Genomic DNA, 26537 nt, shown 5'->3' on the forward strand with positions numbered 1-26537 from the left:
GCTATCGCCTACAACTGCACCTGCATCTTCATCAACTGTAGGATTAATAACTCCAGAAATTATCCGGCCCTATCCCAGAGTGGACAGAAATGCGTTAAAAAAGTCGAAGAAAGGAAAACTACCAGGAAAATCGAGAATATATACAGATACCCCTGAAAAAAATAGACTAGAAGAAATAGAAAAAGCAAAACAGTTGAAGAAGCAAGAGCAAGAGAGGAAACAAAAGGCTAAGGAGATGAAGCGAGCATTATATTTACTGTCAGATACAAGAACCAAAACAAAGAGATATAAGAAAACTTCAGGGACAACTAAACCAAAGAGGCAAAATAAAACTGTAAAGACTGATAGTCAGGATGAAACTGATTGTGAGGATGAGGCTAATATGAGTTTAAGAGAAAGTTCTTGTTCTCTCATCGAAGAGACGTCTGAAGGATCGGATACTGACAATGAAACTCCAGTTACGTCAGAGAACATCAAAGAAGAACGCTTTATGATGGTAGAGTTCAAGAAAACAAAGACCGTTTAAATTATCTTGGGCAGGTGCTTAAAAAATATAGTCCCGTTGAATACAAAGTTTCATTTTTAAGGAAGAAGCCTCATACCTGGAAATTTGTCTTTCCCACTACCAAAGATGAAGGAACAGTTTACATATCAGATGTGGTATGTGTTTTCCCGCTATCAAAATCTGCTTTTACAGCAAGAACAGCCCGGATAATATTTAGCTTCGAAAAAGACCTATCTATATATAATGTTGGATAGTACAACTATTAAATACGATTAAGACCTATTACTCTAATGGCTAATTTTATAATGTTGGTTTATTCGTTCCTTTATTAACAAAAAAATAAATAAAAGTGTTATATTTTTATGACTAAGTAGTTATAAGCACTTTAAAAACAATAACTGTAATTATTATTACATGAAGGCTGATTCTGTGTTAGCTTTGATCTCAATACATGATTATATTACATTGAATAAATAGCATTTTCTTTGACTGTACGAAGGTTCCCCATTATGTACGAATGTGCCCCACACTATGTACGAAGCTACCCCACGTGTGGGGTAGTTTCGTACGTTTTCCATTTTTCAGAAAAGTTACCGTAGCTTCGCCATGCTGATTTGTATCTAAACTATACTTCACTATTATTAAAGCCAAATATATTGGATATATAACAGCATTGAAGTTATTTAAAAATATCTTACATTTTTGTTTTTATACGGCTTAGAGTAAAAAGTGTACGAATCCTACCTGCTCTCCCCTACATATTATGCTTAATAGCGCCTGTACACATGCATGGATTTATTTGCACCAATAGTGTGGATTATTAACTATCGTGATAATAACTGTTAACATATAAAAGTGCTGACTGTCTCTCCAATCTCATTCTTCAAGCGTACGTGAGACGCGATATTGTCTATAGATGATAATGTTGTCATCGTCAATACCAATGTGCTATTTGATAGATTCAGACAGGTTCGGACTAGTTTGTAGATAAACGGTAGATGTCAAAATATTCTGTGCGGTGTAGTTTGTATTTCTTCCGGCAGGTTCGCCACTATCGTTCTACTGCGCATGCGCACTGCCATGCAAGTACCAATTATTGTGTGAAAATTCAGAAGCTTCCGAACTTTTTGATTCATGCATGCAATCTTGCAACTTGCACGATAATACATGTTATGGCCGCGATAATACATACTGTCAACAGTAAATTCATGCACGTGTAGACGGGGTATAATGCTTAAAAATCACAATTTAAAAATACTTCTATGGACGTCTGGAATTGCCATAATATTTTTCACAGATCTAAATGAATACTGTAAGAACTGAAAAATAAATTGCCTTATATTCTATAAATACTTCTTGATGTTTAGATTACGAATATATTTTATTTAAGGGGGCACATGCTCGTCGAAGGTCAAAATTGAGTTTTTATTGTATTTTCAAACCATGATCCTGGACACTCCTTAAACGTTGTAGATAATCTATTTATATAATTTTGAAGCCTTATTATCCTTTATAGTTATTTAAACATTTGATGACTGCATGAAGTATTTTTGTTACATAAAATAGTATTCTTTTAAACCTCTCGCTCTAATGTTTTAGAATATAGTCATATTTCAGTACATAACTGTGCAGTGGTGTTAAGATTTTTTACATTTATTAATTTTTAAACGCATTTATAAAACCATTAGTATAATTTATTATGAGATAATTTTTGTAAAATATTCACGATAAAAAATTATTTTGATAATCTCTGTGATCCCAAATTTGACAAGAATTAGGCATTTTATTATTAAAAAAATCGGCAAGATTAACACATTTGAAGATAATTCTAAAGATATTTATTATAAGCTATGTCTTTGACCATTCAAGTGTGATAAACATCTTATGAATAATGATTGCTTTATAATAATTATTGACCTAATAATAAGGTAGTGTTTTTTTGAAATACGCCATTTCTTTTGTCATTCCCTACTGGTTAAGCTACAACATACGGCCGTAGCCATAAATTGACAAACTATAATTGAAGTAGGGAGTAAAATGATATTGACGCGCGTGTTTGAACATGTACCGTTTAAAAAAAAAATAAAAAAAAATTCGGTTAGGTACATGTTCAAACACGCGCGTTAACATAATTTTACTTCCTACTTTAATTATAGTTTGTCATTTTATGGCTACGGCCGTATGTTGTAGCTTAACCACTGGGGAATGACAAAAGAAATGGCGTATTTCAAAAAAACACTACCTTATTCTTAGGTCAATAATTATTATAAAGCAATCATTATTCATAAGATGTTTATCACACTTGAATGGTCAAAGACATAGCTTATAATAAGTATCTTTAGAATTATCTTCAAATGTGTTAATCTTGCCGATTTTTTGAATAATAAAATGCCTAATTCTTGTCAAATTTGGGATCACAGAGATTATCAAAATAATTTTTTATCGTGAATATTTTACAAAAATTATCTCGTAATAAATTATACTAATGGTTTTATAAATGCGTTTAAAAATTAATAAATGTAAAAAATCTTAACACCACTGCATAGTTATGTACTGAAATATGACTATATTCTAAAACATTAGAGCGAGAGGTTTAAAAGAATACTATTTTATGTAACAAAAATACTTCATGCAGTCATCAAATGTTTAAAATAACTATAAAGGATAATAAGGCTTCAAAATTATATAAATAGATCATCTACAACGTTTAAGGAGTGTCCAGGATCATGGTTTGAAAATACAATAAAAACTCAATTTTGACCTTCGACGAGCATGTCCCCCCTTAATGAATCTTTCTGGAATGAAAATGTTTTAAATTTGAATTTATTTATTAAGAAAATGGTTCACCAGAAACTAAAAATAAGTTTTAAATCAAACATTCTCGATTCAGATGTTGTTACAATGCTTCAAATTTTAATTAAAATCCTACCCAATTTCATATTTTATCAAATGGGAGACAAAATGATGTTTTGTACCTGTTGTGAGAGATTTTTTTTATCCTATTTTCTGTACCTACTTCCTATATGAAATAGGTAAACGTACAAAAAAAACCTTTTAACAATATTTTTTCAAATTATTAATATGACCTAATTTATTATTTCTGTCATTTCATGGAAATCAATGAAGATATATCACCATCAAATTGGCGTAGGTGTGGAAAAATGGATTCAGGTAAATTATAATTGTATTGCGATTTATTTAATTATGGTTTTCCATCAAGATATATATACCGGTAAAGAAAATTGAGTATATAATTTATGTTATCACTGTCATTTTATAGTGAAATTGATGATAGAACTTAAGAAGACATTAATTATTATACAGGTTCATGAAGATATTTGCCATTACTTAATTCCATGACACCCAACCACCAAAGTGTTTCCTCTTTAACAGACCATAAGGGAGAAGGAGACTCAGACTGCAGTGATTGGACTGTGTAGAAAGAAACACAGCATCCCTGAGGCGGAACTTGTTGCAGATAGAGCACAGTGTAGACATTTCCTGGAGGCGTCCAAGACCCACATTGGGTTGTAGTACCGATGATGATGATAATAATTTTTGAGTTTGCCACTATTTGAAAACAAAAACGATTCTAGTGGTTTGGATGTTATGTCTGGGGATACATTATTCTTCTAATGTTTTCCGGCATTGCTTTTTCTGACACTGCAAATTTAGTGAGTGCTTTAATGGCGTCCTCTTGGCCTCTTTCTGCTGCTAAGTGAAGCAATCGTTTGGCAGCAATGCTATCACGTTTGAGACCGCCACGGCCTTGTCCGTAAAATATTGCCAGGTTGTACATCGCCGATGGGTGATTTTTACCGGCGGCCTCATGATAAAGGTTCAAAGCCTAAAAATGTGATAACACAATTTAGATTCTTAAGCCAGAAAATGACTGTTTTCACATCACGTGAGTATACTTGAGAAAAAGTCAGAGAACCTGAAGTTATATACATACAATCTTTTAATTATTGCAATAATCATGTTCGCTAAGAAACTTGGGAGGAAATTGGAAGGGACCTACAAATGATGGGTAATTAAAACTGTGTTTTTGTAGGTTTTCCGTTTTTATTATTGAGTGTCCTGATAGTTGTAGCATATGAGGTCATAATGTGATGTGATAATAATTTGGTTTTGGTTTCAGTTTGTACAATATTATAATCTGTGTATTATGCATTTCTAAACCAACCAGAAATAAAAAGAATTTACAAATAAGCTTATCTTAAAATGAGTTTTTCAATGTAGGTATAGACTTATATTAAAATATGAATCATATAATTATGTTTTATGTATAGAGAAATGAGCCCAGGATCTTTAATGTTAGTAGAATGTTTTACAAATTATTTACCAAAAAAAAAAACTGTCTGACATGATCACTAATGTGCATGCAGCGATTTGTATATTTTGGGAATGTGTGATTTTCAACATAAACGGAATCCACAACCTCTTTTTTGAAAATGTTTTTATTTAATCATTATAAAATTTGACATGATTTCACACCTTTTTTTTAAAATTTAAAACTAATTTTTATAATAATTTGGCATTTGCTCGTTATTGCCTTTTAACACACCTACCTAATATGTATTTTTTTTACAATGTTCGATCCTAAGATCATTAGCCTCGACGGAGTGAAGGTTGTATCAACAGATTTTTGTTTTTATGAGAAATGGATGTTAGCCACTTGTTCAACCTATTGGGTACATTCTCTGGGTCCAACACACATTGAAAAATAACATGAATTTTCAAAACCCGGGACCTGCGACATTATAAGCCTGACGCGAAACCGCTCGACCATCGTGGGCGTTAAAATGTATTTAGTTGGATATTAACTGTGATTGTCAAATAAAAACCATTTAAAATAATGGTTACCTACTGTTTTTTTTCTAATCACTTCAATATGCAATACAAAGTTTGAGAATATTCAATATACTTAGATGAAAAATCAGCTCACCTTCTTCTCGTTCTGTTTCACTCCCAAACCTTTCTCATAGCAAATGGCTAAATTGAACAATGCCGGTGCGTGCTTTTTTTCTGCTGCCGATCGCATCATGGTCAAGCCTTTTTTTACATCTCCTTTATCGATACAAGCTAAAGCCAACTTATTCTCAATAGAACTCAAAACATCAGTAAATTCTGACAAATCCTTATCTGACCTTAAATGATTATCATGGCTCTTCACGACGTCGCTATCTGATAATGTGGTATCAGATAATAATATCTTAATGGGGACGGTACAATTAGTGTGTCCACATTCATAGTCAATAACATTTCCGGAGTAAATAACTTGTCCGGATGTTCCTTTGGTGATACCCGTTGGAAGTTGCAAAAATTTCGAAATAATTTTTGCTCGTTCTAGGCATACTGATGATACTTGAACTGTAATGGTATTTGGCGGCATTTTCACTGTTGAGGACGACCAGTGTATTTTGATTAGTTTTTGAGAGTCCGTAGACATTTTTTATCAAAAATATTTCACAGTGGGATGTAATTATTTCCTCACCACACCCCGTTAATTAGACAATGATATTGTATAATTGTTATTCAAAGAAATGTTTCAACTGGTTTCCCAAAAAATTTCACACGTCTGACTCTTTATACACTACACTATCTACTGATAAAAGTTTTGTCTAGTGCAGTATTGCCATTAAAACGTTGTGAGCCATTTTTATAAATTATAGATTGGTGTTGTCTGCTGAAATTTATAGATTACAAATTACATATTTGAATATTTACTTAAAATCGATCCTTTCTGGTAAGGCTAACGGTATTATGTCATAGCACGCTCTGTAATGGTTAACTTTGAAAAAGTATTCCTCCAAATATGGTGGTAGCTTTGGATTCGATAGCAGCTTCCAAATTGGTCATTCAGTGAACTCAAATTATCTACATTCAAATAATGGGAACACATTTTATTAAAAATGTGAATTTTTGAATCGGACTAAAGATTTAGTTCCACGGACCTGATTATTTCAAACACCATTAAATTAAAACAGAACAAAATGGAGCCGTCTGCTTGAGGCGGCCAAGGTCCGTCACAGACTGTAGCGTCATAAAAAAAGAATAATAAATTCATGATATTGTGTAAATGAAAGACAATAATTATAATAATACTTTTAATGCTGCTAAAATATATGTACATGGATTTAATAGATGTCAACTACTTCATGGAATAACCACACTAAATCAGAATATTGTGAAGAGCTCTCATCCTCGTGCAGAACTGAAAATCGTACGCGATCATGTATTTTGTCAGTTGCACGATGAGAGTCATGTATAATTTGATGCATAATGAATTCATTGTACATTTTTGGATGACAGTGTGAGTGGAAATACATACAATTTGGTTTACTGAAAAGTTAACATTTTTCATTTAATGTATTATTTTATGTGGTAGTTGACTTCTATGAGAAGGAAAAATCGATAAGAATGTTTAAAACAAATATTTTGGTTTATGTTAAATAGACACACTATAACCGCTGCAATAATAGAAGCAGACTCATAGTGCGATATCGCACATGCACGGTGCAAAACGAACTGTCATCCATCAGCAGCATCTCTGTGCCGCCAACCGCACTATCATCGTACTTTTATAGTATGTGCATAATAATATTAAATATTATTTAATTACACTATTTTATAGTACCTACGGTATACATTTTTATTATAGTCGTAAAAAAGTTAAGTACAAAGAAAATACTTCAAATTTTCAATAAAAAATAAAATCTTTTTACCAAACAAGATCATATTATAATCTAAAGCAATTGAGTAATTGTGTTCTCTACACTTACTAGGCAAGTACCTATTGTCAGTGCAGGTTTATTAAAATTTCAAGTACAAGGTTGCTGGTTGACCAAAGATTATGTCTCAGTTCAAAATCAAATATAAATTCTGCAGTGTAAGCTTTACTTCAAAAACACAACATTCTAAAGATAAAAAAATATCAATAGATGGCCGACGATTAGGCGTGAAAGCTGTCACGTGGCCACATCACAGCGCATGTGTGTTAGGACGATTTGGTATATAATTACAGCGGTTCGCTGCAAGTCGCTTCACCCGTGCGCTGGTCTTTTCAACATGTACTAATATTTTCAATTAAAAATTTTAGTAAAAAAGAGTTACATACTTAACCCATTTACTACAATGGCAATTTGATAGGTACCTACTGTTGTAAAATACCACACTGTTTTATATCGGAGTTTTGTTAAAATAATATCTTTTTTAAAAATAACAGTAATGTTACAATAATTCTTCTTGTATTTTATTCATAAAATGAATTCCCTCACTGAATACTATGAATTATTTTTTATTTTGGAGAAAAAATATTTAAAAATTCTTAATTATATATACATAAATAAAAGAGGCATTTTATGCTAAATATGAGAAAATATAGGTACATTTATTAGAATAATGAAAAAAAATCTGATTTATCAGCACTGTACTTATCGATGTCATGATCAATAATAATTGAGAATGCATCACACAATGCCCCTTATTGAACTCATAACTTATACTATGACTTAAGTAGGTATTAGAATAATGAGACTAGGACACGTATTGTTTCATGCATGATCTGGTTATATTTTATTACTACAATTGACATATTTTGAAATATAAACACTCATTATTTATGAAATGCGGCAACACCATTAAGTTAAAATTGTATAACAAAAAGCCGAATTATCGTCTCACGGTATTTTTAGCATATATGCAAAGCTGATATATCGGATTTGTGGTATTCTATGGATTAAACTAACTAAATAAAATATACTACAATCACAGACATATTATTACTATATATCTTAGTGCGAGTAAAAATAAATAAATGCCTAAATAAATGAAAACAATAATTGAAAATCACTTCATCTGTAAAACTGAACAATTTTCATATATTATAATCAAACATATTATTCACACAATTCTTTAGTTAATAGCACTCATCACTGTTCGCTGGTAAAATCTTAATAAATGTGGTAATTTGGCATACTTACACTGCCGTACTAAGCACAGAGGCCGTATCTGCATTTTAGGCAAGTGGGAGATCTGAGCTTTCATATTATTTTACTTTTCCTGCTAATACTGGGGAACTTTTTATTTATTTTATTTGCCTATAATAGTAAATTTTGGTTTAAGATTTGTTTACATACCTTGAAAATTTGATTGATTTTATTATTATCATTATTATTATGTATTGATATTAGCCATATATATGTCAGATACGGCTAATATGCCTTAGTAAATGAGAGTTACAACCAAATCGCTTAGTATTTATCGAGTTTATTTCTCAAACTCCGTAGATACGGCTATTAAAACCCTTGATTTCTCCGTAACTATAGCAGTTACGGCTTGGATTTATTCACCGATCTTATACAAAAACTCTGCAGAATCCAAATATCTAAAAACATGAAAATACCTAAATACGTCAGTTACGGCCTCTGTGCTTAGTACGGCAGTACAGACCTACAAACTTATCTGTAGAATGGTCAAAAATGGAACTACCAACTACCATAGGACGCCATTTTGAAAATGTCATTCGAATGTCAGATTTTGTCCAGTTACGAGTCTTGATTGGGTAGTTTTCGACAGTGGCTCCCCCATCCCATTCTTCAGATAAGTTTGTAGGTCTATAAGTAAGAAGCACTATTGGTTTAAAGCAGTCATGGGCAACCTATAGCAGATCTGGCACTCAACTTGTTTTCATGCGGTATCATGTTTGTAATTGAGGTGATTAAAAGGGTACATAGAATGAGCAGATTTCAAATCACCTATTTATGCATAAAACGTAATTATAAGATTTTACTGCTTTCTATGACATAAGTCATAAGCTACATGGTGTACCTGTTATTATTTTTATATACAGGGGGTCCTCGTTTACCGAGGGTAATTGGGACCGAAAAAATACCTCTTAAAACGGGAACCAAAATTACTTAGTAAATGGGTTTAAATAATTGTGACACGTTTAAAAAAGAAAAAGACATGTGAGCAAGACACAAATAGCGTAGGAGTATGGGATTGAAAGATTGAGAGTGACAGTTGACGACTGTGAGCTGATTTTTATAGTTTTTTTGCATTATCCTGCAAATTTGAACTGCGGGGACTCGGATAATGAGGACCCCCTGTAGTACCAAACGGATTCCTTCAAATACTAAAAACGTTAACGAACACAAAAATGTATCAACATTTTATCGCAGACCTGACAAGATTGCTTAAGGTCTACATTCAAGAAATGTACGCAAATGTAGTTTAAATGAAAATATTCACTTATCTGTGGACCCAGAATTTAAAAAATAGAACGACCCCGCTTATTAGTGTCACTCTTACAAAAACTCATTCTTTCGTAAATAGACGAATGTCATTGAAAAATGAATTCTACTTTTGATTTGAGATTTTGTGATTGAGTCCTGAGATAATGTATGAAAACTGTATGGATACATTTTCTTTTGATAAACAGCCAATACAAAATGTATACATTTAATTTTCACCAGTAAAACCATCCAATTGCAACAAAACTTTCTGACCAGCGTCTTATTTGGGTAATGTACAATTTTAATAGGTACTATGTTAAACACTTAACGGACTTAGAGTGTACATGAAATACAAATCTATTATATTTTACATAGATGCTTAATGTTTAAAAAATTACGTGCCTTATATTCTATAAGTAAAATCTAATTATTCTGAGATTGTAAATATTCACATTTAAATCTTGATTATATTATATTATTGTCATGAATTTCTCTGTAGACTGAGATTAATATGTCATCAGTGAAACGGCAAATAATTTTCAACTGTAGGCGCAACGAAATTTTGGACTCGCTCGCATTCAGTGAGAGAACGTCGAGCTAGAAACACGTCACTTTGCTTCGTGATGGCGACGGGCCAACTAATTCTTAAATCGTGTAAAGATGACTAAAAACGTTACCCATTTACTTTAAAAAGAAAACATGTCAATGAATATATTATTATTGTTACTAATAGAACAATAAACGGAACATAAAATGGACGTATGTTGGATTTATATGACAAATAATATTTCGTTTGACAGGCGTCATTTGCACCCGCGACCCGCAATCCGCGCATCGCCTAGCAACAATCTTTTTAGACCGTGCCTCAACTGATGTACGGCCTTAAGGGTTAACAATGTTATATAGCAGATATTCTAAATTAACATTTAAGGTATAATTTATAATATAGAGAAGAATTTTTGTGCTACGCGACGAATGTAACTTCAGTCTAACAATGATACTTTATTCCAAGGCATTGAAATAGATCTTGTATAAAACACTGACAAGACCAGTTGCTATGTATGTACCTGGTGGATGAGCAAGCACATGGCCAATGCTGGGTTCATTTAACCTGAGCGGTATCCTTGGAGCTATCAATGACAGTCACGGTGGAGATGCAGATACAATAACGAGCTGTACACTTTGTATAAGTGCCCGCACATCATACAGTCTATCCAATTGGGCCGCCTTTGATGGCTAGGTCATGAATGCAAGAAGAATGAGTCACGCATGACAAGATACCGTCATTTAAGAAGCCGAAAGCCGAAAACTTGGTCGACCACGTACAAAATGGAAGGAAAGTGTTAAGACCTCGAGTGTCCGAAATTGGAGGGAAACGGCCTTAACTTTGACTCACATCGGGTTGTAGCAGCAAGAAGAAGATATTGTGAAATAATGTTAATAATAATAAAATAATTTTATGGGTGAGGAACTGAAGTGTATCCCAGGATCGAGGATGATGAAAAAGCTCAATAGAATTATAAGTTCTTCAACAGAATTTGAGGGATGACTTTAACAATGGATTCTCACTCAGAGAAGAAGTGTTAAAATGACAGCGGGTCAGTCAAAGTGTCTTTAGATTAAAAAATAATTTATATATTTCAATAAACTATTTCTTTTATTCAACGAATAATCCACAAGATTTGAGAATGTAACATTCTATTTATTGAACATACATAATTTGAAAACATCTCAATGCATATACCCGGGGTCTAACGGGGTAGTGCATGCGTACCGCACGACACTGTATCCTGATAGTGTCGCATAAGCCTCTCCTACTCAATTCCTATCTCTACCTCCACGTGGTGAACTCTGGAAACCTGAGCAACTACACCTAAGATCAGGTAGTCAACCCTGGTGGAAGGTGTAGTCAGAGCTAACGGAGAAGGAAGAAATAGCCCTACGAAAAGGGGGTTCGGCGTGGGGCTAACAACCTCATCCCGTAAAAAACACATTGTTACGAAACCACAACAACAGCCTCGGAAACCAGACACTAAACTCAGACAACCTGGCAAACGCTTTAAGGAAATACGATTTGGAACATGGAATACATTATCACTCCATCGACCACGAGCACTTAAACTCCTTACAGAACAACTTATAAAATACCAATGTGATATTACAGCCCTACAGGAGATGCGATGGATAGGTCAAGGAGTGATGGAGAAACGAGACTGCACTATACTCTATAGCTGCCATGATAGTGAACATCACTTTGGGACTGGATTCATCGTAAGCAAACGAGTGAAACATTTAATTATTGGGTTCGAACCAGTCAACCCAAGGATCATGCGACTGCAAATTAAAGGAAGTTTCTTCAATTACTCATTTATAAGTGTACATGCCCCTACAGAGGATAAGTCGGATGAGGAAAAAGAGGACTTCTACGATGCATTAGAAAGCACGTACAACAGTTGCCCAAATCACGATGTGAAAATAATACTTGGTGATCTAAATGCCAAAATAGGACAGGAGATCTACACTGCCATTGTCGGAAAACATAGTCTTCACAATGAAAGTAACGACAATGGTACCCGACTAATTAACTGTGCAGCGTCACTAAATATGGTTATTGGTAGCACAATGTTTCCCCGTAAGGATATATATAAGGGAACTTGGAAATCCCCGGATGGGTGCACAATAAACCAAATAGACCATATTTTGATAGACAACAGGCACAGATCGGATCTAATGAGCGTCCGGACATACAGAAGGGCTAATGTAGACTCAGACCATTTCCTAGTGTGTGGAAAAGTTAGAGCAAAGATCTCAAACACCAAAAATGAAATGGGAGCAAGAGCAAAACCCTTTGACACAGAGAAACTGAAGATTCCGCAGGAACTGGCTCGGTAGCAGGAGAGCTTGAACACTCACCTGAGCGACGATGTTGAGGTTGGAGACCATGAAGAGGTGAATCAACACTGGGAAGAGTGCAAGACTGCCATAGTATCCTCAGCTAATGATACCTTAGGATGCCGAAAAACAGGTGAACGATCAGAATGGTTTGACGAAGATTGCCGCGAAGTCACTACGAGAAAGAATGAGGCTTACTTAATGATGCTACAGAAGAAAACACGGGCATCAGACGATGAGTATAAAAAGCGCTGGCGTGACGAAAAGAAGCTACACAAGAAAAAGAAACATGATTATTTAAAAAAGGAAATGATCCTACTCCAAGAACACTATAAAGCCCAAGAAAGTCGGCTGTTCTATAGAAAGATAAATAATGTTAGGAAGGGTTTGTAGCCTCGTATCACAATGTGCAAGGATGACAATGGCATGATACTCACAGAAAAGCACCGTATTCTTGCCCGGTGGGTGGGTTTCTTTGATCAACATTTAAATACCCCCCATAATGATGCCGGCAACACTAACATTAATACTTATGACCAGGAATCAGTACAAAGTGGCATGGATGATAACGAAGAACCACCGACATTAAATGAGGTAAAAGGTGCCATGTCAAGGTTAAAAACAAACAAATCGCCTGGAATAGATAACCTACAGAGTGAATTAATAAAATGTGGGGGAGAAAGCCTGCTCAAACATTTGTATAGCCTAATCCATCAAGTATGGACTTCAGAAAAGATGCCAGAGGAGTGGAATGATGGGCTGATTTGTCCCCTGCACAAGAAAGGAGACCAACTAGAATGTAGTAACTACAGAGGAGTGACACTCCTTAACTCTGCATATAAACTGTTGTCGATTCTGATATTCCAGCGGCTGGAACCCATTGTAGAAGGAATACTCGGGCACTACCAAGGAGGCTTTCGACGAGGGAGATCATGTGTTACTCAAATATTCACTCTAAGGCAGATTCTAGAAGAGACCACTGAATTCAATATTAACACGTATCACCTGTTCATCGATTTTAAGGCAGCTTATGATAGCATTAATCGATACCGGTTATACGAAGCAATGCGAGAAATTGAAATTCTGACGAAAATAATTAAGATTGTAGAGATGACAATGATACCAGTACAATGCCGAGTGAAGCTTTAAGCGGAAATATCCGAGCCATTTATATCACTGAATGGCCTCAGGCAAGGTGACGCTCTGGCATGCCTTTTTTTCAATATTGCGCTAGAAAAGGCGATACGGGATGCAAAGATTGATGCCCGTGGCAGCGGCACGATATTTACAAAGCCTGTGCAGCTGCTGGCGTATGCCGATGATATCGACATCATTGCCATATCAGAATTGGCACTGAAAAAGGCATTCACAGCACTAGAAGCCTCTGCCAAAAGAATGGGTTTACAAATAAACGAGGCAAAAACTAAATACATGCCTGTCTATGTCACACCACGAGAAGTTGCACCAAAGTTAGATATTAGTCCATATAAGTTTGATACGGTCGACAGTTTCATATACCTTGGATCTCTTGTGACTCGACATAGTGATATTACAGAAGAAATCAAGAAGAGAATCATGTCTGCGAATAAATGCTACTTTGGCCTGTTAAGACATTTTAAGTCCCGCATACTATCTCGCCGAACTAAAAGCACTTTTTACAAGACACTTGTAAAGCCAGTGCTCACCTACGCATCGGAAAGCTGGACATTAACTCTGCGAAATGAATGAGCCCTGAAAAATTCTCCGCCGTATATATGGACCGATCAGGGATGGCACCAATTGGAGGAGAAGATATAATGCTGAGCTCTACGGGCTGTACGAAGATTGCAGCGCAGTCCAATCAATTAAGATTGGGAGACTGCGATGGCTAGGTCATGTGCACCGTATGAATGACAATGAACCGGCAAAGAGAGTGATGTCCAGCAATCCAATAGGACGTAGAAGAAGAGGGAGGCCAAAGATTCGCTGGTTGGATGGAGCTGCCAGTGACTGCCGTATTCTGGGGGTACCAAATTGGAAAGCGGCCACACTGGATAGGGACAGGTGGAGGGAGCTGTTGGATGTTGGAGGAGGCCAGGACCCACACCGGGTTGTCGCGCCCCTGATGATGATGATCAACGCATATACCTAATAGAAAAAAAACTCTTTTAGAAAAAAAAAAAATCCAACGTTACTTGAACCTGTAACCGCTGAATTCGCGCCAGTGTGCTTTTCCCAATTAAGCTATGGGCATCCTGCTTAATTACGACGAATCTAATTGATAGTTCTTAACATGAAATGCTTATCAAATTGTGTTAATAATGTTGGCTGTTGGTTTTTTTATATTAATTCAAGGTAGGTATCAATTTAAATCGGACCACTCCAAATACTTGGAGAAGTTGGTTAGTAATTAAGGCATTTAATTGATGGCAAACAAAAACTACTATGGTTTACAAAAGACATTTCAGATCAAGACTTTCTCTCAACAAGAACTAAAATAAAGTTATACAAAATCTTTATCAGGCCCATATTCACCTATAGGTTAGGATGCTGCGCCTGGATAAGATGGGACGACACTGGAAATCTATGAAAGAAAGATATTGAGAGTGGTCTTCGGAGCTGTATGTGAGGAAAATGGGACACGGATAGCAGCGGCGATTTTCTTTGACGTAGTTAACAAGAGCGATTCGTCAGAAGATTTAAAAGGGGGCTTCGAAACACTTCGATCACAAACAATCACTCATGCAATTATTAAATTATACTAACATATATACATTATAATAACAAAAACATTGCAACTAACTTCAAAGGGCCTATAACATAACCACTGGTAACAGGTACGTAAAAAAACAGTAATATTACTTATTATGTTTCATCACAACCAATAATACTTATTTTTAGTTACAGGACATGATTATACGAACGAGATAGTTACATTGATATGTTTACAAGGTACATAGTTTGAATTTATGGGTTTTATTTTATTTTTTATCGTGGAGGGCCTCAAAATCCGTCAGTGCCTCGGGCCTCCATGTCCATAAACGCACCACTGATGGCTAGGATTATTTATAATGTGTTTATCGCCTGTCGTTGTTTTCGTCAACGTATATTTTACTTCAATCGCTAAAACTACATCCACAGAAGATTCTTGAATATTTTCTACAACCGCCCCGCCCCCCCTAACACTTTCGTTACAAATAATCACATTATATCAGATCCCCTCCCCTTAAGATACGATGATATATGAAAGTTAATTCAAAAACCCAAGCGTCTTCAATCAATAATAATTATTGAAGCGGGATCCCGGGAATTACAATTGCAAACGTACTAATGTAATGCTAAACGTAATGGTAAAATTTGTACGAGTAATGGCAAAAAAAATGTGTTGAAATACTGCTTCAAATAATACGACGTTCATTAAGCTACAATATAATATGAAAGTTTAATCAGTTTTTCTCTTTCACGGTTATTGTAAAAATAATCTCACACTAGTGATGATTCATACTACAATCCACTGGAAAAATTAGTAACCACTCATTACGTTAATACTATGTAATATGTAATTTTATCTTCCTTACTATGTTACAAGTTAGCAAAAAACATATATAATAATTAATACATAATTGGTACTATATAATAAATGTATTTTAGTTTGAGTATCTTTCAAAGAGGAAACTTAAGACTATAGGCGGTCCTCGACATTCGTACAATTCACTATTTTGTACAATTCATAAAATATTTTTTTTTGTCGATAATGCAAAAACTGTATGCTTCCATGCAGTCGCTGCCCTCTCCTGCGATGAAAAAATATTTTAAAATACACTGATGTTTTTTTACATTTTCGTACATTCAACACATTTTCAGGAACCAATTGTACAAAAGTTGAGGACCACCTGGATAACTAAAATAATAATTTGTACATTATGTAAATGGCATTAGTGTTTATTTGGCATACTCCAGATTGGTAGTGACAGCTATTCAGCTCGTCCAGGCGGTATCAATTTCTATAGTATGCAATTGAAAACAATGAATAGAAATGGAGTAAGGGTAGAACCCTGTCTGACTCCGGTCCTGACCTTTAACCATTATGTGATAGTGTTACCAATTCTGTCAAAGTATTTAACACCTCGTGTACGGATTTAATTATGGCGATGATCTTCAGAAGGATCCAGTATCCTCCGAAAGCTTTCTCATAATCCACGAAAAACAGGCCAATGGATCATTCAGCTTATGGCTCTGTCAAAGAAGATATTGAACGTTGTGGATATGGTTCTCCGTTAGGTTAGGTTGTTTAAAAGTAGATAATTAAAAAAAAAATGTTTAAAAACAATTTTATGAATACAAAAGTATTCATTAAAAATCAGCTTGACATCTTATGCGTGGATGGTTTTTGAAGTATTGTCGTATGTAGAGGTAGACTGCGTAATCATCTAAAAAAGAAAAAAAATCAGAAGCTATCATATACACATGGAAAACATTGTAAAATACGGAAATAAAAAGTAAACATTATAATTATTATACCATCTATGATATAATATACAGAATGAAGAAATAGACTGATTAAATTTGAAATTTTTCAAACAATGAGATAGACAACAGTTGGGTCTAGGCGCGCGCCCCTCTTCCCACATCTCATATCACCACTCCACTGCTGCTATCCGACCACTTGACCTACTAGTGATGAATTGTTGCAAGTGTGTTATTTTTGAGACATTTTATCTTGCAACTTTGGAACCTTTTGTGATATCAAGATGAAACTACTAAATTGGTACCAACAACATAGTTTATGAGCTGCGCATGTTTCATCAATATTGGTTATAACGGAACAAACAGACGGAGATAAGACAACCACGTTTTGTGCTTAGGTATCGTGGGAATAGTTAAAACGCTGAACAAAAGTTAATATTTCGAAATCACAGACAATTCAATTTTATTATCAGATTATTAGATTTATTTGAAAGAGAATATTTTGTTATAATTTTTTTTCCAATTTACAAAACCATTGCTCAAGGTGTTAATAAATAAAGCCAATAGAACAAATTGTGCATTTTCAGTACGGGTATAATTTTCGGTACATAAAAAGAATTCTACATTATTAAACCTTGTGCATGTTCAGTTTTGAATAAAAACAAAAAAAATATTAACTAAAATGTATGTACTTTGGCCGAATGTTTAGTTGGAAATGAAGAATGTACCTACACATATTGAGACAAAAGACTTCCTAACTTATATAACCAATTCTCTAGTGTAAAAACGTTGAAGAAATGATTTGGTGGTGCATATTGTGAATATTATAAACAAATACATATCGACCAATTAATCTGCAAGCCGGCTAATTCGATTCGGGCAAATTGTTCAGGAAGGAGAAAAAACATTTAGCGGAATTTAACAATTCCAAAAATATGCTTGTATGCTTGGATTTTTTTTTTTTTTTACAAATAAGCTGCACTATTAATTAATACACTATTTTAGCTTCCCTTTTATATCGAGTGCTTAAAGTCAGACAACGTTATCTACAAAAAAGTGTTTTTTTTTTTTTTTTGAGATAACGTTATTTTACATATATGGTTACATGATAGTCAAACAACGTTATGTCAACGTTATATCAATTTCTTATTAAATCGTCAGTAAAGTTTAACGCTAACTACATAAGTTACCCTTGTTTTCATATTTTTTAAAAACTATCCCTATAAATTTTAACATCATCATAAGCAAGATAAATGTACAATACACAATAAATTATAAAATATTAACATTAGGTTTTAAATTAACATTTCCCTTGTTGAGTTACAAGAATCTAAAATAACGATTTTTGGCTCTCCTGTAAAGTTGCACTTTTGTAGATAGTGTTGTTTGACACTAAGCCCTCGATATGTAAATATGGAATGATATGGAATAACTCCCAATTACGATATTGAAAATTTGGCATCTGCAGTTGGCTGTTTTGTGTAAAGAACGATAATGCATTTATTTATAGGTTTAGAAGTTTGAAATTTTGTGTGAGCATAGAAAACATGCTTTAAATGCCATCAATAATCATTTTTGGTGAAAAGTGCGGTTGGCTGGTTGGCAGATTAAGCAGTGGATATATCAAGAGGTGCAGCTGCTAACCTGGGTACTCATTGCTTTCAATGAGTTTGTAGAGCAGATAGCGTCCCAGCGGCTTAAAAAGATGCTTTTGCAGCCGCATCTTGGAGAAAAATGAGCGAAGATGGCGCATCAGCAAAGGAGCAGCCCTCTGCCGACAGCTCCTGAAGAAATCCTTGGAAGTGTTGGGAGACTGTAGAGCCTGTTCATCATCACTGTCGTATCCAAACAACTCTATAAATCTACTCTTTACCTGAAACAAAAACAAATGTCATACATGAACTCCGAACAAATTTTTGCAGAATTTACACGCAAAAAATTGAATTGGAATCAAGTTTACCTAGTAACAAAAAGCTATGGAATATTGTTTCTCTTGCAATATTTAAGTGGTGATTTCGCTTATGCGATGATCGCATAGTATGTAGTAGGTAGGTAACCACACCATTAAGTTTGTCAATGACAAACATAACTGACACTATGAGACAAAACACAATCACGCTTGATGTGACTAACTCTCCATGGTATTTTCAGTGTTTATTTACGTAGACATGTTACCGCTCGGCCATTAGAGTTGCCTTATTTGATAAATTAGTGTCCAACTGAGCATTTTTAACAAAAATAGTTACATTGTATGATATAATATTGGCTGAATTCAGATGGCGGCACTAAATTGTTCCATTCCCGACATACCACTGCTCTATTCATATTGCTAAATTAAAATTCAACATAAATCAACATTTTTGTCATATTACCTTGAAATGCAATTTGTAGCTCTTCTCACATAGATTATCTAGTGCTTCACGTAGAATTTTCTTCTGATAATATACTTCGCAAGGCCATCGGGAGTAGAAATATCTTTGAGAAGAACTCCGTTTTTGACTTGGACTGTTCGTCATACAAGACAATCTTTCATCCAGCGTCCGAGACATCGATATACACCTTTCGTTAGTAATTTTACCACTGTTTGTGGATGTTATAGAAGTTAATCTTTCATCTAGTGACTGAGATATTTGAAGAGATCCTTCGTTAGCTGTATATTGAAAATTGTTTGCCGATACTGCTGGCTGCATATCGGCCGGTGTGGAGTCATTTTCATTCGTGTTGGCAGGTATGAGTTGAGCGGTCTTATTATCTTCTATATTGATCGGGTGATCTCCGAATAACTCTTCCATTTCTTTCAAAATCTCATCTTCTGGAGACAGTTCAATTAGCTGAGTCAAATCGTACACTGTTTCGGAAAACATGCCGTTTTCAGCGAAAATATCTTCATTGTCTATAATGGGAATATCGCCGTTTGATAAATTGTTATGAATACTTGATTTATTATTTTGATCATTGTTGAAAGAAGAGCAAACTAAATTTTTTAAAAAGGAGTGTGCGTGATCTGAAGGCCGTTGTACGTTGACAGGATTTTCAATTATTTCCGGTGTCACTTGGGGATCAGTCTGCGTTGATTTGGTTTGAGTGTTAATGCAGTATTCCCGAAACATTGGATATATTTCCTTTTCAGCGGTATGCTTTTTCAATGAGTTTATCTGAAAGAAATATTTTCTATCAATATACACGTAATATAAATAGTATATTAAAGGCGTGGATATCTATCTACTTTTGCAGGACACCAAAGATCCTGAACAGGCGAAAGAGATGAATTAACCGTGCAGAGCAGGATGGGATATATTGGGAAACTGAAGAAGATTGGTGAGGGACAACAGTCAGGTCAGCCATTAGAGGAGGCTACATCCGGCCCAGGGATGTAGCACAAAGAGCAAAGTTAGAAAAAAACAAGTTTTTCAAGGAGAAAATGTCCAATAAATAAAATGAAATATTATTTTGAAAGATAGATAAGTACATATTAGTATGTATATGTATTTCTGGAAATAGTAATATGTGCCTAAATAAATTAATATGTATTTTGTTTGTTAATTCACAAGAATGCTGAAGTTGTTTAAAGTATTTATGTACATAAAAAGTGTTCATTCACATGAATTTTGTCAGATGTGCCAGTTAAGGCTACGCCTAGCTCAGTGGTACAATGTTAACTCGGCATCACATTTTTTCATGCGTTTGGTTGCACCTAATTATAGGAAAATTAAAAAAAACTCTATGCATGCATTCGTAAAAGAAAACATTCCATTGAATATTTGTATTCAACAAACGATACGATATTGTGAATTTGCGTCGCCGGGGGATATGTATCATTTTGTGACAATTAAACAGCCTTAAAGATTGATTAAAAGACAATATGTAGTTAGCAGATTACTACTTCCAATAATTTACACTACTCATCACTAATACCTCACTTTATGCCCGAGAGAAATCCCTGAAAAGTTGTTAATAAAGTGAAATGTTGTACAACAAACCATTCATTTCCATAGAACCGGTATCAAGCGTTTTATTTATATCATTACAAAAATAAATGTGTTCTTCATCGGAATTAATTTGAAGTAAGATTTTCGTTCCTTGTTTGAAAATCAGAAAGCGTTTTTGGCAAATCCCTCGAGGCTAGTTATTTGTCGAATTTCATGATGCAGGTGCTCATGATTTGTTCAGCATTCATTCTAAATATTTCTGTCTCTAGATGTTCATTTGTCAATTTTTTAATGAACCATATTTTACAGACACAATATGTTTTCCTGATATTGAAAATGCGCGTCAATATTTCAAAAGAAATGGACTGTAAATCAAAATTGTGCCATATGGACCATATGCCAATGGGAGGTCATAAGTATATTTTATGTTTTACCGTTGAAACAATTGATTTCCGATAGAGGGTGACAACCATTGCTTCGGAAGCCGCCCGCAGCTCCAGATGGCGGGCTGCCCCCCATAATGAATCGGGAGGGCTCTCTTGACACCAATTTACGTAATTCTCATTCAACAGTTTCACCAAGAATATGAGATAATGTTGGCGGACCTGAAAAACACAACAGATTTTTTAGTACATTATTTTATATTATTGCAAACACTAATTGAAATATAATTATTTTGCAAGAACTGGACAGCAGCTATTATTGTTATTGTGAGCAAGCTGTAGTGGTTTTCATTGAAGTGCTTGCTTTATGGAAAAAGTTTCAAAATCCTAAAAAGATTTGTGACTTTCACAATTTGATGTTTTCCTGTGTCAGAAGTCCTTGTAGCATTACTATATTTTTACACAGTGATAACAGGCTAAATTTTGCGACATCTCCAAACTTGCCATTAGATAAAAACAAAATAATAGACAAAAAATAAATAATAATATATCAATATGTTTCTATATTATGTATATTCTAAGTTGGATGATTGAATTTAGATCCGTAACGCTCCTTTCACATTATACGGTTTTGACCGAACGGCGACGTTCTTTTAGTGGCGCGAAGAAGAACATGGCCCTTTTCACATTACATGGCAACGGTTAAAAACCGAAACGGCGCCGTATAGCAGCCGTCCATTGTCACTGTAAGCATGGTGCCCGGACGGTCACCGATGACACCGATGGTGTGCGTGATCTAATGCACACTTTCATATTAGATGGTTTTTAATCGTACGGTCGGTCGATTCATTATAACCAAACAGCACCACAAACTGAGCTTGTGCCGAAAAAAACCATGCATAAACCGTATAGTGAGAAAAGAGCGTGAACTTGTTGCCAATTCGGATTTTTACTGTTTGATTTTTTTCTGTAAGGTCAAAACCGTATAATGTGAAAGGAAGGTAAGAAGCCTTGAAATCATTCAGCGCCTGATGGTTTCAGATATATTAACCACCACTGATTGTGAGGAATTTCTTAACAATATACTTACAGATGAGATGAGAAGATGTGGGGAGAAGGTTGTTGAGGGAACCTCAATATTTTCATGATTGTCGTGATACATTTTGATTATTTTTTATTGTTTTCACGAATTATTTTATTAAATTCACATTTTCCAGATTTCGCTGAAAACAAAAACAAATGCTAAAAAAACAGAATTTCATAAATCTATATATAGAATATATCGTCGGTGTTTTGTAAAAAGGGCGAATCAACCATTTTGGCGAAATTGAGATTTTAATGAAAACACAATATGTACCTCACTAGCCTTGTTATGTAAAAACGGCAAACCTGTGTCTCTACGGGAAAGTACTTAAAAACGATAATCGTAAGGGCGAATATCCACTTTGTGTTAAGAATAAAGGGCGAATATGACATATTGGGCCTTTTAAAATAAAACTGTCCTAAAGAAGTGGTAAGTGTTATGATGTACGGGCGAATATACGATATTCGCCCTCCCTGCATATCCACCTACATATCAATGTGACTATTGTTAAATCAAAATTGTCGAGTTCGCCCAACGTCACTACAATTCGTGTCATTTTACTAATGACAGTAATGACAAAGCTTATTGGCGGGATTGTTTTCAGAAGTTTCCTCAGTGTAATTTATGGCTCGATGACATTGAGCTACTTTACAAGCTGCTTGTCGGCGAGTTTAAAAGTGGGCGAGTCAGCTAGTGCGATTGTGATGATGACACACACAACTTTCCACTCGCTTAGAAGCCAGCAAGCTATTGATTTGATACCATCATTTTTGGTACTATTTTGACAGGACGTATTGAGTAGTTCGTTTTTTTACTGGCTGGTTTGCCACTATCGCTCTACTGCGCAGACGCAGATCGGCCCACACGCCAGCGTGTAGCGTGTAAAGTTGCCCGGCAGTCAACTTTTATCGGTAGATTGTTTACAATCTGCTTGTTAACTTGTTCGATGATGACACTGGGCGACTTTACAGGCAGATTGTAAATTCGCCAACAAGCAGCTTGTAAAGTAGCTCAATGTCATCGAGCCATTAGTGATAAAAGAATGTTTTAGTTGACAATTTGTTAAACAATCGTTTAAAATATAGTTATTTGCTTTTTCTACTAATACGTCAATTACATTGAGCTACTTTACGAGCTATTTGTTGGCGAATTTAAAAGCGGGCAATTCAGCTACTGCGATTGTGATGATGACACGCAAAACTTTCCATTCGCTGAGAAGCCAACAAGCTAGCGACTATTTTGACAGAACGTAGTTCGTTTTTTACCGGGAGGTCGCTACTACGCTCTACTGGCCACACGCCGGCGTGTAGCGTGTAAAGTTGATAGGCTTTCAACTTTTCTCGGTAGTTTGTTTACAATCTGCTTGTTAACTTGTTCGATGATGACACTGAGCGACTTTATAGGCAGATTGTAAATTCGCCAACAAGCAACTCATAAAGTAGCTCAATGTCACTGATGCGTAATTGAACAGCATTTGTATTCAATATTAAGTATTCATCGAGTGATACAACATACTTTACCTCAAAATGAGCGAGATGTAAGTTGTCTTGTTTAATTTTTCGTGTTGTACAGTTGTTAAGCAATTTTGGTTTCGATATGTAATATACATTAAGATAAAATACCGGAAATCAGGCTATGGAAAGAAAAAAAAACAGCTGAGAGCCGCTGGAAAAGAGTATAAAACTGCGGCGGGAAATGTTGTTCAACAAAGGAAACGATTTAATTTTTTCTGCAGAAAATGTACATATTATAAATGCAATGATAGATTTTTTGGGGAATTTTGGAAACTCGGTGAAAACGATGGCAACCAAGATGAACGGAGACAATATATTTCAGATAGTACAACTATTGAAAACCCCAAAAGGCAGCGTGTAAACAATATTTCACACAATTTTATTCATTTTGTATCTCCAGTCCAGTTAATTTGTCCTTACTTAATAAAAGATAATCTGATGTTCCATAACTATTTTGATTAGGTATATAATGCCTTTTAAGGACAAAAACACTCTTAATGTTTACTAGAATATGGTTTTGATTTAATTTAACTTTCACTAATATATTGTTTTGTCTTGTAAAAGTTTAAATAAAATATTATAAACATAATAAAATTACTTTCCTTATAATTATTCCCTAAGAAACCCACATATCTAAGGGCGAACGTGCAACTGTTATTAACATTTAAAATGATTTTTCCGACCTTTTTATACAAGTTTATACATTTTTTTTATATTATCAAGACAGTAGTTCCTCTAAGCTTTATTATGTATTTGTTAGAAATTTATAATTCCATAGGTAATTAATAATTAAATGTCATAAGTTAAAAATCCTCCTCCTGTAAAATAGCATTTTGGTTGATTCGCCCTTTTTACAAAACACCGACGATATATAGAATATCTAAATATAGAATGGTTGGTTAAAACATCAACCAGATGTTTATGATAAAAGTTGAAGTCATTTTATAATGGTAATCAATCATAAAGGAATGGACCATCAGAAGATTGAAGGTTTTCGAGATGTGGCTGTATCAGCGTACCATGAGGATTTTCAAGGCTGTTCATATTACCAATGAGGAGGTTTTAAGACGAGTCAGTAGGTCAAGAGAACTTATAGCTATCAAGCGCAGAAAGGCTGCATACTTTTGCCATATTTTCCGTAATGAGAAGCATGATTTACTCCAGCTCATAATGCAGGGAAAGGTAGAAGGCAGCAGAGGGATATGTAGAAAGAAATTCTCTTGGCTATGCAACCTCCATAAGTGACTCAATGTCTAAGGCGTTGGTGATCTCATTTTACTGGCCCAGGATAGGGAGATGTACCGAAAGTTGCCTACCTTCGATAGAAGACAAAAAGATGAATAATCGTTAGGTAGCTAGTTATATATTTTTTTAATTTCTTGTGCAGCTTCCAACTGCACGTGTATACACTGCTAAGATTTTAGAACTAATATAACTAAACTGCCCATACAAACAAATTAAGAGATAGTTGCTATTGATGTTATGAATGTAAATAATTGATAAAATTATAGAAAAATGTAATACTAGCAAATATGTTTATTTCGGATGAAGCAACTCTGATAAGTGTGGATGTAGAGCTTCTAACGCACGTTTAATTGAAACCGATTACGCAGACATTTCTAAAATAACCGAAAACTGCTCAATCTATCAAATTCTTAGTAAATATAATATTATTATGTACCAAAGAGACAAAAATTTATCCCCTATCTGTCACAAATCATTATACATTCCAGACTCCCTCCCCCATTTTCGTGTGTAGCCATCTATGGAAGACCTCATTTGCCTTTGAGACTTGGGATGGATATACAGGTTTTTCATTGATACAAGCCCTGCTGCTGCTGAATGCCGAGATTGGTGAAGAAACCTGTCCAACGGTCAAATCATACGGATTACGACACTCCCTCATGAGGTATTGACAAAGAAAAAAGGCACTTTTTAGGAATTTGGAAAGATATTTCCAGGGAACATAAAATTAATCTTAGCAATAGTCATCCTTTTTATGAGGATCGTGGTTTTATGGGGGCTTTTTTTGAAAACAATTGATAAAATATGGTTATTTGCCAATAATTATATGCAATACAATTTTTGTTGACAGGAAACAGTAGTAATATAAACTATCACCTTAAAAAAACATACTGAAATGTGAAACTAAAGGAGAAAACAACAAAATAATTACCTGTAACAATAGCTTTGGAATAACTCGAGGTCACTTATATAACATATATTGTTGAAATATCATGAAATCAGAGTAAATTTGGCAAATAATTCATTCAATCACATTTTGATAACTATCCCGCCCAGCGATTCGCATAAAATCTATAGACAAAAAGTGTCAAATTAAAAAAAAAATGTAAACAAAACGATGGAATATATTTATGGCTATAAATTCAAATAAAAACACATAGGTAGGTAAAATATTTATCTACATTAAAATTCGAGAAAAATTAAAAAAAAAATACACAAAAACATCTTAATCACATTAGGTGTTATTTTTTTGATAAACTGACGAATTATAATGAAACATAGAAGAATTATTTAAAAAACA

The 26537-nt window shown here is 34.5% G+C and overlaps 2 protein-coding genes across 3 annotated transcripts; both read right to left on the minus strand.

The window, feature by feature from the left end:
- Positions 1 to 4112: 4112 nt before the first annotated feature.
- LOC147065347 (uncharacterized) lies at positions 4113 to 5900 on the minus strand. Its single transcript, XM_085956969.1, has 2 exons — positions 5454 to 5900; positions 4113 to 4352 (listed from the first exon to the last, which is right to left on the minus strand). Exons 1-2 carry the CDS (start codon positions 5898 to 5900, stop codon positions 4113 to 4115), a joined length of 687 nt encoding a protein of 228 aa, XP_085813095.1.
- Positions 5901 to 16362: 10462 nt separating this feature from the next.
- On the minus strand, positions 16363 to 26310 carry LOC147065348 (uncharacterized). Of its 2 annotated transcripts, none has more exons than XM_085956602.1 (6): positions 26169 to 26310; positions 22485 to 22617; positions 21446 to 21616; positions 19455 to 20237; positions 18727 to 18955; positions 16363 to 17045 (listed from the first exon to the last, which is right to left on the minus strand). In XM_085956602.1, exons 2-6 carry the CDS (start codon positions 22554 to 22556, stop codon positions 16969 to 16971), a joined length of 1332 nt encoding a protein of 443 aa, XP_085812728.1. In that variant the 5' UTR covers positions 22557 to 22617; positions 26169 to 26310; the 3' UTR covers positions 16363 to 16968. The 2 variants fall into 2 exon arrangements, 1 of the variants encoding a protein (XP_085812728.1); XR_015071752.1 differs by lacking the exon at positions 16363 to 17045 and adding an exon at positions 18050 to 18128 and having other exon boundaries at positions 18516 to 18955.
- Between the last annotated feature and the right edge of the window lie 227 nt (positions 26311 to 26537).

This window comes from Rhyacophila brunnea, unplaced genomic scaffold, assembly GCF_057557595.1.
Source record: "Rhyacophila brunnea isolate RB1 unplaced genomic scaffold, BYU_Rbru_1.0 scaffold_6, whole genome shotgun sequence".
Classification (NCBI taxonomy): domain Eukaryota; kingdom Metazoa; phylum Arthropoda; class Insecta; order Trichoptera; family Rhyacophilidae; genus Rhyacophila; species Rhyacophila brunnea.

What these genes read in the sequence shown, in the direction of transcription:
- LOC147065348 (XM_085956602.1), bottom strand. Translation starts at nt 22,556, where the DNA reads ATGTATCACGACAATCATGAAAATATTGAGGTTCCCTCAACAACCTTC. An exon ending in CACATCTTCTCATCTCATCT is followed by an intron (nt 21,617 to 22,484) that starts GTAAGTATATTG and finishes TGTGTTTTTCAG; the next exon opens with GTCCGCCAACATTATCTCAT. An exon ending in GGAAATCAATTGTTTCAACG is followed by an intron (nt 20,238 to 21,445) that starts GTAAAACATAAA and finishes TATTTCTTTCAG; the next exon opens with ATAAACTCATTGAAAAAGCA.
- LOC147065347 (XM_085956969.1), bottom strand. Translation starts at nt 5,900, where the DNA reads ATGCCGCCAAATACCATTACAGTTCAAGTATCATCAGTATGCCTAGAA. An exon ending in TGAAACAGAACGAGAAGAAG is followed by an intron (nt 4,353 to 5,453) that starts GTGAGCTGATTT and finishes TCACATTTTTAG; the next exon opens with GCTTTGAACCTTTATCATGA.